Source organism: Quercus robur, chromosome 3 (assembly GCF_932294415.1).
Source record: "Quercus robur chromosome 3, dhQueRobu3.1, whole genome shotgun sequence".
NCBI classification, from domain to species: domain Eukaryota; kingdom Viridiplantae; phylum Streptophyta; class Magnoliopsida; order Fagales; family Fagaceae; genus Quercus; species Quercus robur.
Window position 1 is genome coordinate 20,194,446 of NC_065536.1, and position 17,552 is coordinate 20,211,997.

Sequence of the window (17,552 nt, forward strand, 5' to 3'; positions counted from 1 at the left end):
TAAAATAATAAAAAAATAAAAATAAAAGATTTACACTTCTAACCCTTTATAAAATATATATTATGCAAATTACGACATGGAGCCTAAGTGTTCGTTTGGCTTGAGTTTATTTGCTCATCTTTTAACTTTCATGTATAGCTTTTAAAAACCTAACTTTTTTTTTCACTTTGTTGAAGTACAAATATAGCTTAGCACATTTTTTAGCAAAATATTTTCAACAAAAAATTAGATAAGTTGTTTCCAAGCGGACACTAAGTGTCTCATTAATCTCTTCAAAAGTTTTTAGTCTTTCTTTTTAAGCTCATTGATTCAAAGTACAATTATATCTAGATAAAATGAAACTTTAAAAGAAGTGTATATAAGAGCTTCTTTTTTCTTTTCTTTTCTTTTTTTTCTTTTTTTTTTTTTTTTGAGAAGAAGTGTGTGTTTGGGATAGGATGAAAAATAAAAATTATTTCACTATTCAGCTTATTTATTCAGCTTATTTTTTGCTACTATTCATGAGTTCCACTATACTTTTTGGCACTATTCATAGGCCCCACTGTACTATTTCAACTAATTTTTACCTTTATCTACAATACTTTCAGTAATAATTTTCTAATTTTAGCAAAATAAGCGGTATCTAAACACACTTGAAGTGTACATATGAGCTAAAGATCAGAATATCTATTTAAAAAAACAAAGAGTAAGATAATCAGCTGGGCCATCCGTTGGATCTAATAACGTGATTCAGTTCAGCCCAAAATGGAAACCCAACCCAATCAGAATAGTTAGACCCGACTCTCCCGAAATTTTAGGGCTTTTTCTATCACAGCTAGGGTTTTGATCTTTATTCCTCTTTACAAGATAATCTAAACCCTTACTGAAATTTTAGGGCTTTGATCATTATTCTTCTTTCACACATTTCAGTATCAATTGGTAAGTTTTACTTTCTTTTTTTTTCTTTTTTTTTTCCCCTCTCTTTCCATTGAAACCATGTGCTTATGTTTGAGCTCGAATTTGGTATAATTTCTTAGCATTTGAGTTTGATCATACTTTCACTTTGATTTTTCAGCTAACCCATTTCTTTAAAAGTTTAATAGTACAAGTTTTTTGATGAAAAAAGAATTTTTCTACACTTAGTATAATGCATATGTGGTTACATTAGCTTGATACTGTATTTAAGTTTTACAGAATTAAAGATGCTGTTTTTGTTTTAGAGCAGACAAGAAATTATCATTATTAATGTATGTTAATTGAAATTCTGGGAATGTAGGTTTTGGGGACCCTGATGTGAATTCTACTGGGAAAAGATCAAGAATTTTTTTAGAACATGTAGAATTAGAGACTTTTGTCAAAATTCTTGAAGCTACAGCTGAAATCAGATTTTGTGTGTGAATTTGATAGGATTGTCTGTTTGGATGCTTTAAAATGGAGCAATGTACAATGATTTCTATAGAATGTCTGTGTACACCATTCATGTTATGCGAGCATTCTGCATAGTTTGTGTTTGATGGGAAAACCGTTTTGAAAAAAAATGGTAATAACCCATGTAGAAGTGGGAGAAGCCTTCAGTGCATATTTAAACTTGGATTTCTTAGTTGGTATTCATTGACCAACCGTTTTGATACCCAATATGGCCCTGGGGTCAGAAATGATTTCCGCTGCCTTTTGAAATTGATTTTTCCTATCAGATTGTAATGAGCATTTTTACTGTTCATTGTGGAGCTCTGCATGTTTTCATCTCAAGCACGAGGATGGGTTCCTGAGAATTGAGAAAGCTATGTGCATTGTATTAACGTGCAGACTTTTAACCTTGAAGTTTCAACAAGGAAGTGAAAGTGGCTGAATAAATGGAGCTCTTCAGGGTCATGGAGAAAAAGTATGCTCTTTTGGATTTTTAGGTGGTGACAATTTCAATATTAAAGATATTATTGGTCATTTTAAAGCTGGGGACTACAATCTGCATGATTGCTTTCCATTTGATCCAAATAAAAATTTCATGTTGATAGAAATATGGTCATCATTGTAGAAAAAGTTATTTGTAATAGTCAACACTGCTATATTTTCACAATTGATCCAAAAACAAAAGGTGATATTTTTAGACTATTTTGAATATAAAACAAAACTATTCTGTTCCCAGCACATAGAGAGCTTTTTAGTATTCACTGAATGTTTATTTATGCATCGGTGTGGCCGAGGTATTCGCTTTCTTAGTTCATCTTCAAACACCCGGATCAACTGGGATCCAACTGTATCACTTGAACTCAATCACCCTACCCTTATTTTGCTTGAGAAATGTTGCATAAGGGATCATTTCAAGCAGATATTGGGCCAGATGATGAGGACCAATCTCATTGGGCAAACATTTCCCATGAGCAGGCTCCTCTTATACTCAGCAATCTCACATCCTGAAAATCTAGACATGGCCCTCCTCCTTTTCAACAATTATACTCCACATCCAAATCTCTACATTTACAACACCATGATCAACGCCTTATCGTTCTTGACGAATCAGTCATTTGCTCTCTATAATTCAATGCTCCAGTCAGGTATATACCCAGATAAACACACTCTGCTTTACCTGCTACAAGCCTCCCAATGTATATTAGAAGTAAAACAGATCCACTGTCATGCTGTTGTGTTGGGTTTGTTGTCTTATGGTTATCTGCAAAACTCCCTGATCAAAATGTATTTGGGGAATGGACTTGTGGGGCTTGCATATCAGGTGTTCCAGCATATGCCTGTATTAGATGCTGTCTCATTTAATATTATGATTGTTGGTTATGCTAAAAGGGGATACAGTTTAGAAGCACTGGAACTATTTCGTGAAATGTTGGTTTCAGGTCTTGAACCTGATGACTTTACTATTGTAGGTCTTCTTGTGTCTTGTGGGCAGCTAGGAAATGCAAAATTGGGGAAGTCTGTTCATGCATGGATTGAGCAGAGGAAGTCCAATAGTTCTTCAAATTTGATCTTGGGCAATGCTCTACTTGATATGTACATCAAATGCAAGAAATTGGAGTTTGCTCAAAGAATTTTTGATGCTTTAGTGGAAAAGGATACCATTTCATGGAACACCATGATTGCAGGATATGCCAAGGTTGGGGAATTGGACCTTGCCCACACTTTTTTCGATCAAATGCCTAGGAGGAATCTTTTTTCTTGGAATTCTTTAATTTCTGGCTATTCCCAGAAGGGTGACTATATGATGGTAATGAGTTTATTCAGCAGCATGGTTGTAAATAATGTTATGCCTGACAATGTCACAATGGCAATCTTGGTCCATGCTGCAGCAGAAATAGGAGGACTGGACCAAGGGAAATTGATACACAGCCGGGTGGTTAGGATGCAGATGAAAGTAGATGCGTTTTTGGGTTCAGCATTAATAGACATGTACTGCAAGTGTGGGAGTATTGAAATAGCTTTCATGGTTTTCAGGGGGCTAACCAAAAAGGATGTTAATGTATGGACTACCATGATTACCGGATTTGCATTCCATGGTTATGGAAGCAAAGCTCTTGAATTATTCTCTGAGATGCAAGGGGATGTAATGCCAAATAATGTGACTTTTGTTGCTATTCTTACTGCTTGCAGTCATAGTGGACTTGTGGATGAAGGGATCAAAATATTCAATAGCATGAAGGAAAAATATTGTATTGAACCAGGAATCGAGCATTATGGGTGTTTGGTGGATCTTTATGCGCGATCAGGGAGGCTGGCTGAAGCAGAAGAAGTGGTTGACAACATGCCAATGAAACCAAGTCGATCCATATGGGGATCAATTGTGGGTGCTTGTAGAGCTCATGGAAACATGGAACTTGCAGAGAGAGCTTTGGGAGAGCTACTAAAGTTAGAACCTGAAGAACCAGGTGGATATGTTTTGTTGTCCAATATATATTCTACCTGGGGAAGATGGAGTTGTTCAGACAAGATTAGGGAACACATGGAAAGGAGGGGAGTAAACAAGACTGCTGGTTGCAGCAGTGTGGTTATTGATGGAGTTTTTCATGATTTTGTGGCTGCAGATAAGAAGCATCCAAGATGGGAAGAGATTCAGTCCATATTGAATTGTATGAAAAGTGAAATGATGTCCAGCCCTGCTTTTTCATTCTTCTTGCAAATGTTACTATAGACCTATGTTGATTTCCGTTTGAGGCCTGACACTTGCTTTTTGACTTTGACGACAGTGATGCAGATATGGAATATTTTTAGTTTGCTGGTCATGTGAAATTAACTTCTTGTATGCTGTTCTTCTAGTATTTTCTCTTGACTATGCACGTCTTAGGAATTCTCTTCAAGGAATTTTCCTAGCGGGCTTTTGTTTTGCATATAATTTCATATAGAGCCTAACCAAAAAATATTTACTGGCTTAGCATTGCTGTTTGTTCATCACTCTATTTCCATTTTATATTATTGCATTTGTTGGGATGGTGAACATGTCAGTCTAAGCTGGAGGGAAGTACACAGAGTAGGCAACAGGTTAGTCAAACCTAATGCAGCATATTATGGCACTAGCAGATAGTCTTCATGCTGACAGTCCTCAGGGAGACTCATTTTACCGTGTATGAGTGAAGGTAGTCTTGAATGCTATGTGACTCATATTTTGGTTTCACTTATTCGTCTTTCTGACTGCTCATGGTCAGGTGTTCTTTTAAACAATGAATTTTTATATAGTTACAGTTTTGTTAGGTCTTCTTACCCAAAATAAATGCTTTGTAACTGAATGTTATAGTGCTCAAATTGGGACTATTTGTGCCTTATGGGCAGTAAATGTTTGAGCAACCATTATATATGATATAGACACTAATTGTTCGCCCGTGCCAGTGAATGGTTAGATATGAAGGCAAAATCATGTGATTGCATGCTTATCTAAAATTTCCAACATACTATCTTTGGGGTGGAGATTACAATACAATTGTATCCCCGAATCGAAGGCCATGGGCTGATGACCTAGAACTATTGAACCTCCCTCCTTTTGGGGAGAGACAGGAAGTGCTAGTCAACCCACAGGCCAATGACTGCTGACATGAATCAGTAGTGTCTTATAGTTCCCTTAATACCTTCAGATAGTTCCATTATACACATGCACACGTACACCCATCAATGACTAAAACTTGCTATAGTTATTGTTTTAGTATTTGCTAAGAACTTTTATATGAATTAATTATGCTTCTTTTCGTTCATTTCAGGTGTGGCTCAACCTAACTACTTGGCAAGCTAAAGCCAGCTTTGAGCATAAAGAGCAATGTTGAGAGGACTGAAGGGTGTAAATACATTAATATTTGAGGGTGTAAATACATTAATATTTGCGTAGTTGAAAGGTTTCTGTTGTCAGTGTCTTTCTTAAGAGTGCATCTGAAATCCATTACTAATTATTAAATAAATCGTGTGATTATTAAATGGATTACAAGTAAATCTTTTGAACTGCCACCTAACAATTTGAAAGGATTTCTTCCAAACTGACATGGAAGAAAATTCTCGATAAAAAATATTGAAATATATCAAAACCCATCAAGGCAAATGTTACCTAGATCCTTATATACTGCTTACTGCAATTTGGTTTTTATAATGAACTTGGATCACATTTTTCCTTACACTGATCATTTCCATAACCAATATTTCATTCAGTGCTTTTGGCACTCCACAACGTTGAGAAAGTGAACAAGTTCTCACCCTAGTGTGTGTATATATGTATATATATTATAAAAATCATTCTCCTACAATACACTACAAGTCTTAAAAGTAAGATTTGATGGATTTTCTAGTTGAGGTAGACCACCGAGTAAAGGCGTCTTAGGTTTGAACTTTTTTGCCAACGAGGACTCTAGAAGTCCACAATGAAGTCCTTGACTAAAATTGTAATCACAGGTTAATTATCCTTGAATCGCTTTTAGAGAAAATGAGCATCCTTAAAAGTGTCCCATAGGGGTATACAACTCCAGCTGAAACAAATTTTTTACAAAGTTCGTATCTAATTTGTCTAGTGTGACCTGTACAAGGAAAAACCACTGCCCCAAAATTATGTTACCAATGATAAAATATACTAATCTTCAAAAACATTTTACACCCTAATTATCAGATGATCTACGTCCAAAAACATCATCCGCCCTACTTATGAGAGGTCTAAGTCAGCTCTGTCAATCTCCCCCCGCCTGCGAGCTCTGTGAGTTCATCATTCAAACATCTTTAATCACGTTTTACCCGGACTCTATTCACCCATCACTGCAACTCCCTCCATCGACTCAATTGCATTACCTAAGAATAGAAGAAAGCACATTCCATGACATATCTATACAAGACCCCCAAGAGACTCGCTGGCAAATACCAATATTTCAGAACCATATATTGCTAATTAATCACGTTGACCCAGAGCTTGCAGTAACCCCACCACCATCCCTTAACCCTTGAAGGAACTTATGCAGTGTTCTTTGCACACTATCTGCAACTATTCTCAATCTACCTTGACTAACATCTGCTGTCGAAGATCCATTAACCTCCACAGCTCGAGCCACCCCCACTCTACATTTCTCCCAGTCATCAACACGGAACCAGCAAGCTCGGCCTCCATGGCTTCCTTCCATACCAAGAAAAGACACATTCTGGTTTTCTCCAAATGAAAATCTTAACCTAACAGAAACACAGTAGGGCAACCAAGCAGCACCACCAGCAGCATTTATGTGAGGTATGTGTGCAGGATCCAGAACAACAGTGAGAGCAAAATCAACAGAATTATGGGGCCGATCATAATGGATATTGCTTTTCGCTACAGATGAGTTCTCAGAGTTCTCTTCCGTACTCAACCCTGTGTGATTTTCAAGACATAATTCAATACGTGGTTTCTGCGCAGGGGCTAAGTCTCCACCTTGTACCTGGGCTAATCCTTTTTTCCATGCTATTAATTTCAAGAATTCTCTTAGAATTGATATGGGTAAGGTGAGAAGAGTAATGAATGAAGCAACACGTGAAGCATCATATGGCTCTGATGCAACACGACGGCTAAAGTAGTCACATATCTCACTAATTTCAGGTTGAGTAAGTTCTTCCTGTGCAGCAGCAGAGTTTGGCTGCTGTTGTTGTTGCTGCTGTTGATGATGGTGGAAGCGCTTCACACTGAGGACTTGAAGAAGAAGTTGAACTCTATGGACACTTACAGCAAATACATAGCCCCTGCAGAAAGGCATGCAATCAGATTTAGGAATCATATGCAATGCACAAGGAATAAGCAATTATCATTCTACATTATCCAAGCAGCATTAGAGTGCTTCCATTCCCTTATACAATGCAACAACTTATGAGAACAGAAGCTTTCAAGAATTTTCTTTTTTCTAATTCATGGCTTTAACACCTCAAATTGCCAACAGAAGTAAAGTGTGGATGAGGTCCAAGCAATCAATTCAAAAACAACCAAAAAGGGTGGGGATCAAGCTACAATTATGAATTTGAGGGTAACAACTACATATGAGAAGTTGAATAATAATAATAATAATAATAAAACAGTAGATCAACTATCTCAATTCTGATGGAGAAGGTGTCTTGTAAAAAAGTTTTACATCCATACATCAGAAAATTGACACAGAACACGGTGGAATTTGTGAGGAGAAAACTGGAATTTATAAATAAATCCACTAAAAGTATGTTTAAACATTTTTCAAGTTGAGTAGTGTCAATTTCAACAGATCTATGCATGATATGGCCTAGAGAACAATAATCTATGTCCTAAATGTTCCAGAGCCAACCATGTGCAGATCAACAAACTATCCACGTCTCAACACTACAGAATCCTCATGCCAAGAGATTTGACGTTAAGCCATAAATGGGGATGCTACATCCTAAACTCCTAACGATATAAGAAGCTGTATCCTTACATTACAGCCATAAATCTTTTAATCTTCCCATTTTTTATCAACCCGTTGATGTTCCATCTTAAAAAGCCCAATTTGTGAATTCCACTACTTAGTAATCGCACGCACATCTGTGCTTTCATTTTGATATCATCAATGATAATACGAAGAAATTGAAACTAAGTAATTTGCAAAGCACACCATGTAAGATGATGGGCACCATTCTCTAACTAACAAAAGGAGAAACAAAACGTAGAAAAAGGAAGGTTTTTAAGATGCGAACAGAAACAGCCAAAACAAACAGGAAACTATCTTACCCTACAAAGAAGCGCAAGGCAGGCTGCTCCTGATCCAAATTCAGAAGTGCACCTTCATTGTCTTTCAAAATTGATCCTAGGATCTCTTTCAAAAGATTTGGTAGCTGGGCAAATAGCCATAGCACTCCAAGGTACTTGAGTATACCTCTTAGAACCTTCTTTAGTGCAACCAGAGGAACCCAACCACCTCCATACCCTCCATCATCCCCAAGACCAATAATGGCAGTATTCAGTTCACCTCGCAGATGTGCAGGGACACTTGTGCCTGGGGATCTACGTAAAGCCACTCCAGAGCCCATAACAGCTAAATTTGAAGTTCCTAGAGCATTTCCCACACGGTTTATACCAGCTACTTGGTTTCCTGCCCTAGACATTGCAGCAGAACTAGGGAGGTTAACTCGGTTTCCATTGGCAGCAGACAACTGAGCAACTGTACTTGGGTTTTGACCATTTGAATTTGCTAGCCCAGCCATCTGTTGAGTACTGGCAAAATTAGGATCTAAACAATTGAGTTCTTGGGCAACATGCTCCATAATAAAAGGGCGAAACTGTGGACATGGCAATGACCCTCCAACTGCAGAGCCCCCCTTCGGCGGTGTTGCCGGTTGCAACCACACCTGATCTCCAGCAAAGCAGCGCATGTCAACCGCAAAGTGCTTACGATATATGATTCGTATCCAGTAAGGACCACGTAGCACAACTGAGACATCAATAGGCAACAGAGAGCTTGGAACAATGCCTGGGCCACCACGCCCAGCAGCATTTAACATTGGCGCTCCATGAAGGCTGTGATTGGGAGGAGGACCTGTAGCTGAAGATGGAGTTGGGTTCCCTGGAGGAACAGAGGTAGCCTGACTAACATTTGTTGTCGAACTGCCAGGCAAGAGACCTGGAGATGTTATGTACCCTGGCTGTTTTGGGAAAGCTACCCCAGGGACCCCTGGAACAGGACCAGCTCGTGCTGGTCGAGTTGCACCTGAAAGAGCATGCAAGGGCCCTGTAGTGAGGCGAATGCAGTCCAAAAGTGATGCAACTTCAGCTCCATTTATGAAATCTTCCAGAAACTGTACAGAACAGAAAAGGCTTCATATACTTATTAAAAAAATAATAAATAAATAAATAAATAAAAGGCTTCATATATAAATTCACAGGAAAATTTTGCATTTTTTTTTTTTTTTGTGGGATGGGGGAAGAGCTACATATCTTATTTTCAATAATAAACACAAATATAAAAGTATTAGGAATTAAAGGAAAAAAGATAATCTTGCACAAAACATCTTGATATTTCACAGGATTTACTGCACTAAATAACAACACTGGCATATAACATAAATCCATTTCTGAAATTCCATGAAAGCATGGTTGCATTGTTCTTGATCATGAAATTTTCTGGAAAGGGTGCAAGCTGAAAAAATTTTTGATTTATATACATAAGGAGGAGTGTGACGAAAGCAAAAGGGGGAAAAAAAGAATTAAACATGCTACAGTAGAGAAAAGACTAGGCCAGATACAGGCATAAAAGCCAGCACAACGCAGAGTGTATGTGAAGCACAAATTCAACTCTAGATTAATCCCAAAAGGATAAGGAAATTATTCACACCACTTTCTGATCCCCAGCCTTCCCCCCCCGCGGGGGGCGCCCGCCCCCTCTGACCCCCCAAAAAATAAAAGAACTTAAAGAAAAAAGACAAAGCAATACACAGTTAAGTAAAATTGAACAAACCTTTGTATGTGGCCAAAGTTGGTCGGGAGAAACATGCATTGTGCAACCCTCTTTACCTGATTCCCACTCAACAACAAAGCGAGCTAGAACACCTGAACCAAAACTAAACCACAAGCTCATTAGTCCAACTGCCTCGATTCTAAATGCCCTTCTCATCTGCTCTGACAACTTATCAGCTGTCTCAAGAGCACATTTGGCTCCAACTGGTGTTTTAACATCAGAGTTTGCACTGCACTCTTCTGGCTTCTCATCTGCTCTTACTCCAAGGAGTTTCCGCATGCCAAGGGCAAACATTCTTGCATTAGAGAGCCTTCGGATATCAGCCACCAACTTCTTTATACTGTCAGCCTCAACAGATTGATAACTCAGAACAACACCATCTGGATCATATCGAATATGTGAATCGATATCAGATGTATTGGCTATGCGAACGCCAGAACCCCATGGTGTACTACTGCTTCCTTTCTGAAGCTCCCATAAATCCCTGAAGTGCTGATCATTTATTTTGACATCCCAATGCATGCTTCCAGGTCTGCCAAGCCGCAAGCAAATGTGTTGCCATGAGTCACCTCTAGCAAATGGAAGCCGGAACCATATGTTCGAGGATGCATTTCTTAACCCCACCTCTTCAACATAAGGGATCTCTAGTGTCTCCATCTGGCTAGTCAGTCTGGCATGCTTGATAGAGAGTGAACAGTGTCTGACCACTTGAAGCAGAGCTGAAACATAAATGCTGGAAGGCACATTGCCTTTATTTGCTTCAGCTATAAGATTCCCATAGCTATATCCTTCACTTTTAGCAACCATCTCTATTGATAAAAGTGCCTGAGATGAAGGCTGTTGAGAATGAGTGGACCCCGAGATTTTCCTTCTCTTATAAAATCCTGTATTTTCTTCGAGACCTTGAAGTGATGGAATTGAACTCAAAATATCTGAAACCATACGCTTTCGAGGATTTTTATCATGCTTGGAAACATCTTGACTAGGACTTTGACAAATTGCAGGTTCTGGTGTATGGGCTGAAATGAGACCAATCTCTAGTCAAACATTGATATCTAAAGAGTAGAACTGAACTGGGAGGGGAAAAAAAAAAAAGAAGAGTATATAGCCCAACTTAATGTAGATAAACACGGAGAAGGAATCTTACATACGGGAGTTGTAGTACATGAACTTGATCCAGCAACTCTGAAAGATCCAGCTAGAGGCCCGGTAGGTGAACTTCTAAGTCCATTAGGTTTTGCACCTGGCGCAGGCATTCGAGGGCCAGTGGTTCGGGAAGGAGATAATAGTCGAGCTGACCGACTCCCATACACTGAATCCTTTGAAGTATCATTTAGCAATCTGAGCTGATCTTCATCTGTTGTGGCCTCAACCGAATGTGGAGATCTAAGTGAAGCCAAATCCTGCTCAGACTTCGATGCTGATAGCTTTTTCACAGTTGCACTCCTTCCTGTGACAGAAGATAGTGAACCAACTGAATTTGACTGTACAGGGCCCTTCAAATTGCCCGATGAATACAAAGATCCATTATAATGAGTCACCATACTCGAAACTTTTGCAACATTATTGATCTGTGATATCTGCATACCGCCCTCCCACTTAGGAGAAGGGGTTCCAGCTTTTAAACTATGAAGATTCATTGGAGCAGAGCCAAAATGAGAAGCAGGAGATGTGTTGTACGATGAGGAGAGATTCTGAACAGAGAATGGAGGCACAGATGACCCTTTCTCAAGTTCAAACACCTCATCAACAACAGATGAAAAACTAGAAGGAGGACACTCTGCAAGCTGCATAGAACTCTCAAGACCAATATCAGAAAGAATACCATGTTCAGAAGCCTGATTAGGACCTCCTGCACTAGGCAGAAAGGAATGTCGTTTTCCCAAGTCAAGTAGGCTCAAATTCATTTCATCTTCAAGCATCTGCATCTGGCCAATATCAATATTCTTTATACGCATCACATTATTTAGGTCATTAAAAGAATGGGCTTTTCCAGATGGATCTTGCTGAGTCTCTAACAACTTAAACAGGGGTTTAAAATCCTTATCAAGTAACATCAACAGAAAATATGAGCTCCCACAGTCTGGAAACCCCATCAGCAACATAGATGAACCATTCCCAATGTTCTTGGGTACTTTAACTGCAGCAAAACCTTGCTCATATACCTGCAAGAACCAAATTATACAACCTTAAAGGATACAAATTGAAGTCGTAAGTTTTTTTTTTTAATACACATTATCTATGAAGCTGGTGGAATGTATAATTACTGATAGCTTTTCTTCTTCAAGAGAAAGCAAAAAAGAACAAACATTTACCTCAAGGCCTAAAAACCTGCCAATAGATGCAAATAAATGCAGAGTACTTTTGCTTCTCAAGCTTATGAAAACCTCAGCTGCAGTCATGCTTCCTTGGTTCAAAGCTTCTTCACATTCTGTCAATACTGAAGGTTCAAGAATATTCCGGGATGACTGAAGGAGAAAGCGACCATTCCTACAAGACACGAACACTTAGATATTCTACAGAAAATGATGAAATTGTGTCCTGAAACACCACAAAGTACAATTTAGAAGGGACTATTGTGTTTGCTTTTGTTTCTTTACTTTTTTCCTATGAAACAGATGACTATTTTAAAAGGAATAGGAAAAGGAAAAAGAATCCATGAAAATTTTTCAATAGCTTTTCTTTTGTAATGCCTAGCCAAATCAACTTTAATTGTGAGTACAGTTCTTCATTTTCTCAATCAAAATAATAAAGCTTTTATTATGTTGCAGAACAAGTTAGCCCCAAATTAAACTGATGTCAATATAGGAAAACATAGAAGGTCACTATAGTTGTATGGGTAGAGGATACCTTATATTAATTCCAAGGGTAAAGAAAGATGAGCCATAGGCACGAACACGTAATACTTCCTGCCCCTCATAATCCCTAGTGCCAGACTTATTGTCCTTCTGCAGACAGAAATTCAAATAAAAAAAAATCAAGTTCAGGAGATTCATCCCTTTAAAAACAGAAAAACAAAAGGAAAGCTCATGAGCTCTAGAGAGAAAATGCATGAAAAAGAAGAAATAGACTCCTGGCAACAGTAAAGGAACAAAGACAAATAAATGAAAGATCCATGATGGAATTTTCCTGGTACAAAACCATCTTCTGCAAACACATAAGAGATACCATGCAATACTTTCATTTACAAACAAGTCAACAATCTCAACAGATTTGAAACAATACAAGGCGCATGGCATTCTGCCAAATGAGAAACTTCAACACATGAGCAATGATTCCATAATAAAAGTCAACTGACCTTTCTATAGTCAATATCAGGTTCTTCCAAGTGTGACTGAAGGACAACATCACCTACCACTCGGCAGATCTGCACATTTTTCCCCAGCTCTTTCTGAATTTCAAGCAAACGAGTATACCTATTACAACATATAGCTCTTAGTAGCAACTTCTCAACATCAATGCAACTTTGGTCAATAGAAAATTCTGCCTCCTTCCCAGTTAATGGATCTATAACAAATGTGCTATGAAGACACTTTATGTGCAGATCTGGTCCTGGCTCAATTTTAATAAATGGACATGATCCTGAGTCAGATGTCCCGGAGTTCTTATCAAAATCTAACCAGTATAAAACTTTTAATCCAGGTGTTCGGAGACCAGATGAATCAGCTTCTCCGTCTGGATTCAATTGTGTGGAACCAGCACTCCCTCCATGACCTGTACTACCATCAGATATGAGCTCAAATCGAATTGCATCTTTCCACCTTCCTTGTCGAAGAGCTTGTACTTGCCTTATGACAGTATCCATGACAAGTGCAACGCAAAGCTCATGGAGAACTGTATATAATGTTATAAATGGGTTTTCTGCTGCAGCCATTCTACGCTCTAGATCATCTCCAAGAGCGTGCCGTCGTAATTCCTCCAGCTTCACAAGCCCACTTCTCTCACCAACCAGCAGTTCCAAATGTAATATCCTCCACATTGATAGATGTCCTCGGTAACCAAGCGTAACTAAAACCTTAAATTCCCCATCTACACGAAGCAGTGCAGTGCCATCAGAAACTTTTACCTCAGAAATTTCTTTTGGCAGTGAAACTTCAAGTAATTTAGACCGCACAAGCGTGTCCAACTTCTTCAAAGCTGGCTTTTGCTGATCCTCAGTTAATGTGCTCTGAATACCCACATTCTCTATACATTTTGGTAAGCGCTCATAAGTCCCTGTAAGGAGGACTTCTATAGCAGAAGGCACATCATAGACAGGAGCACGAGCTTGCTGTAGCCCCTCATGCATGAAAAACAGTGAATCTGCAGCTTGGGTGAAACATGTATCATGACTTGATAGTGTGGATCCAAGTTGCTGACAGTACTGTATCAAAGGAACCTGCAGAGTAGGCCAGACGCACGAAAAAGAAAATGCATTTAAAAAATTGTATAACATCTCTTTTAAATATCTGTAATTCTATAGAAATAAAGAATGGGAGCAAATGCAGTTTTTTCAACCAAAATAACTTAAAAAGTTGAATTCAAAACTTCATATATTTGTTCATTTTCCTCCATTCTTAACAACCAACTGGAGAAGAAAATTCTATCCACTTAAAACATCAATGGAACATCGTAGGTTAATCACTTTCCAAAATAAAAACTAAACCCATCACTAATTTGAGAAGTGCAAGTGAACCGAGTTCAAAAGAACAACACTTGTTATTCATTTTCTCAACAATTAAAAAGTTGATGGCTTCAAGCAAGTATAACGAATTTAAGCTGAAAGTGTACATTTGAGTAGTTAAAGTCAACTGATAAAACTGAACTGAATTTATTATTATTTTTTAGCCTAGCTGGCTACTGAGACAGATTCACAAATAGTAGAGGTTGCAAACCCTAACATGCAACCTAAATTCAAATTTTTCAAAAAAAGAAGTAATTAATTAAAATCTTGAAAATTGATATTTAAAAACATGCATTTAACAAAAGAACCTAAATTCACATATTCTTAACCTAATTAGAGGCTAAAAGACAGAAAAAATTACATTTTCCAAACAAAATTCATTTAAATTATCAAAGTCCACATAATTTAACCCGATTGGCCTTTAAGTCAAATCCCACTAAACCGTCCAAGCGTAAAACCCAAAACATCAATTAAACTTACATTATCCAAATAAAAGTCACATATTTTGCAAGCATAGGCTCAACCAAATTGACCTACTTGAGCCAATGAATCCAATGCATCAATAGAGAAACCTAAACTCCCATTTCTATCAGTTCCTTCATATTCTGCAGCAATGAAAGAAATGGCAAATCCAATTGAACCACCCAATTTCACAATTTGTTTATAAAAAAATAAAGTTAAAACAGATATTAGCCAAAAATTAATGAATCTCCAACCCTAATTGGTTAATAACCTAAATTCATAAAATTTAACCCTATTGAGCTACTTTTTTTCATTTTTTTGGTAAGTCACCCTATTGAGCAACTTAATGAAACACCCTTCCCAAACTTATATTTCTTTCTACTTCTCAGCAACCAAAGATATAGCAAATCCGACTAAACCACAACCCAAATTAGCCTAAACAAATAACTCTTCAACACTGATTTTTCACTAAACCAAAACCCACAACTTGGCTGAGTCCAAAACACAATTTTCTTTGCATTTTTTGCATTTACTCCACTTCTCAGCAACCATTTCAAAATAAAATTAAACCATGCCAAGTCACAGTCTCTTAAAGATTGAGCTAAATTAAATTACATCCTCAATTATCCTAAAATTCATAAACCCTCAACCCTAATTCACCACCAAATCAAACATTCGCAACCCATCCAGGTCCAAAAGACAGTAGTTCTAGCAATTCTCTTTTCTTTTCAATTCTTCCTCTGGAAGAAAAGGAACACTAATTCCAATCAAAACCACCCAAAAGTCACATTCTCTTACAGAATCAATGCAATTCAACCAGACTCAAATTATCCCAAAGTTCAAAAAACCCTCAAACCCAATTGGCCATGAAATCAAACATTCACAACCCTTTCAGCTGCAAAACACCAAATTTCACACTCTCTCTCTGCTCCTCCTCCACTTCCTCATCAACCAAATAAAAAATAAAAACCCAAATCCAATTAAACCACCCAAAAAAAAATCACATTTTTTAAAAAATAACCAATCCAAACCCAATAAAAAAAAAAAATAAAGAAAAACACCAAATTTCACATTCCTCCCCCAACCCCAAATCCAACTAATTCAACCCCAACACAAATAAACCAGAAATTCATAAAAATTTGTCACTAAAACCAATACACCCACACACACACAAAATCCAAAATTTCAAATTCTCTTTGTTTCTCCTTCCACCAACCAATGAAAAAAAAAACTTCAGATTCAGTTAAAACAACTAATTCAACCCCAAAACCAATAACCCAAAAACAAAAAAAACAAAAAAAAAACCCAAAATTTCCTCAATAGAACGAACTAAATCCAAAGAATTTTTGGACATTCTCAAAGAAAAGGAACAAACTTTCAGAACCTGTTGGCACCACTTGGCGAGAACGTTGAGGCGGAGCATGCGCTGCTGGGTTTTGACGATGTACTTGAGCAAGTTGATCTTCCTCTCCGTATCCAGCTGCGAAGCTTCGCCCGAAGACGACGACGACGTCGACGTCGATGTCGAAGACGACAACAACAGCGACTGAGACTTCTCCTTCTCCTTTTCCACCAGCTCCTTTAGGGCTACGAAGGAGTCCTCCGCCGCTCGGCTCACCAGCGCCGAGAACTCCACCGTTTGTTGCCCTAGCTCCGTCCCCATTGCTATTGCTTTAACCCTTTCAATACGGTGTCGTTTTTGTTTTGGGGGGGTTTCAGAGATTCGAAGTCTCTGAGATCTACGGTATCCACCACCTCATGGACCCCAAATTAGGGTTTTTAGAGAAAGAGAGAATTAGTGTTGAGATGTAATAAGAAATGGTATATTATAGCTGTAATAATAAGCTCTGTATTTCCAGCTCTCTCTCTCTCTCTCTCTCCTATTTTTTTCGTGTCTGTGTGCGTTTGTGGATTCTGATTTGGAAGGGAGAGAGAGAGAGAGAAAAGGGGGGAAGAAAAGAAAGGAAGGAAGCGAGAAGAGAAGAGAAAAATGCGATAAAACCTCGTCCTCCTCTTGTCCACCTAGGCTTTATTGCAAAATGAAAAAAGGAGGCCATGGGTGAGGGGAGATATTGCCACGTGGCTCCATAATATTGGTCAATCTCTACCTCTTCTTCTTTTTGACCTTTACTATGAAAAATTGTAACACTCGACCTAGATGTTTGAGAGGAAAATCATGTGAAAAGAACAAATCATGAATTACGAGTAAATCTGGTCCTGTTTGATATGTGATTACAAACAATAGTTTTCAGTGTTAAACACTGAAAATTGTTGTTCTAAAGAAAAACAACGCATTTAGTAAGAGTGCTTGAGTTACGTTATTCATTTTAAGATGTTTTAAACACTAAATTTGGAAAACTCTTTTTACTATTTTTTGATTTCAAACAATATTGCTTAATGAAACTTTTGTAAATATTTTGAAAAACATGGGGCCACTTGATTAGACAACACATAAAGCTTTCTTTTTCAAATATACATTTATGTTTTTTGATACACTGAAACATGTTATTTGAAACATATATGGTACTAAATACAATTTTTGCTTTATGAATACTGTAAACATG

At 37.8% G+C, this 17,552-nt stretch overlaps 2 protein-coding genes across 5 annotated transcripts; one reads left to right on the plus strand and one right to left on the minus strand.

Annotated features, from left to right (window-relative positions):
* Positions 1–749: 749 nt before the first annotated feature.
* LOC126717433 (pentatricopeptide repeat-containing protein At3g04750, mitochondrial) lies at positions 750–4,212 on the plus strand. 4 transcript variants are annotated; one of them, XM_050419177.1, is made up of 2 exons: positions 750–918; positions 1,256–4,212. In XM_050419177.1, the coding sequence occupies exon 2, from the start codon at positions 2,162–2,164 to the stop codon at positions 4,112–4,114; it is 1,953 nt and encodes a 650-aa protein (XP_050275134.1). In that variant the 5' UTR covers positions 750–918; positions 1,256–2,161; the 3' UTR covers positions 4,115–4,212. The 4 variants fall into 4 exon arrangements, with proteins under 4 accessions (XP_050275134.1, XP_050275135.1, XP_050275133.1 ...); XM_050419178.1 differs by having other exon boundaries at positions 1,632–4,212; XM_050419176.1 differs by having other exon boundaries at positions 1,674–4,212.
* A 1,621-nt stretch (positions 4,213–5,833) lies between these two features.
* On the minus strand, positions 5,834–16,985 carry LOC126717432 (mediator of RNA polymerase II transcription subunit 14). The gene is made up of 8 exons (XM_050419175.1): positions 16,373–16,985; positions 13,162–14,241; positions 12,714–12,811; positions 12,179–12,353; positions 11,011–12,028; positions 9,864–10,882; positions 8,141–9,204; positions 5,834–7,149 (listed from the first exon to the last, which is right to left on the minus strand). Exons 1-8 carry the CDS (start codon positions 16,649–16,651, stop codon positions 6,339–6,341), a joined length of 5,544 nt encoding a protein of 1,847 aa, XP_050275132.1. The 5' UTR covers positions 16,652–16,985; the 3' UTR covers positions 5,834–6,338.
* Positions 16,986–17,552: the final 567 nt, after the last annotated feature.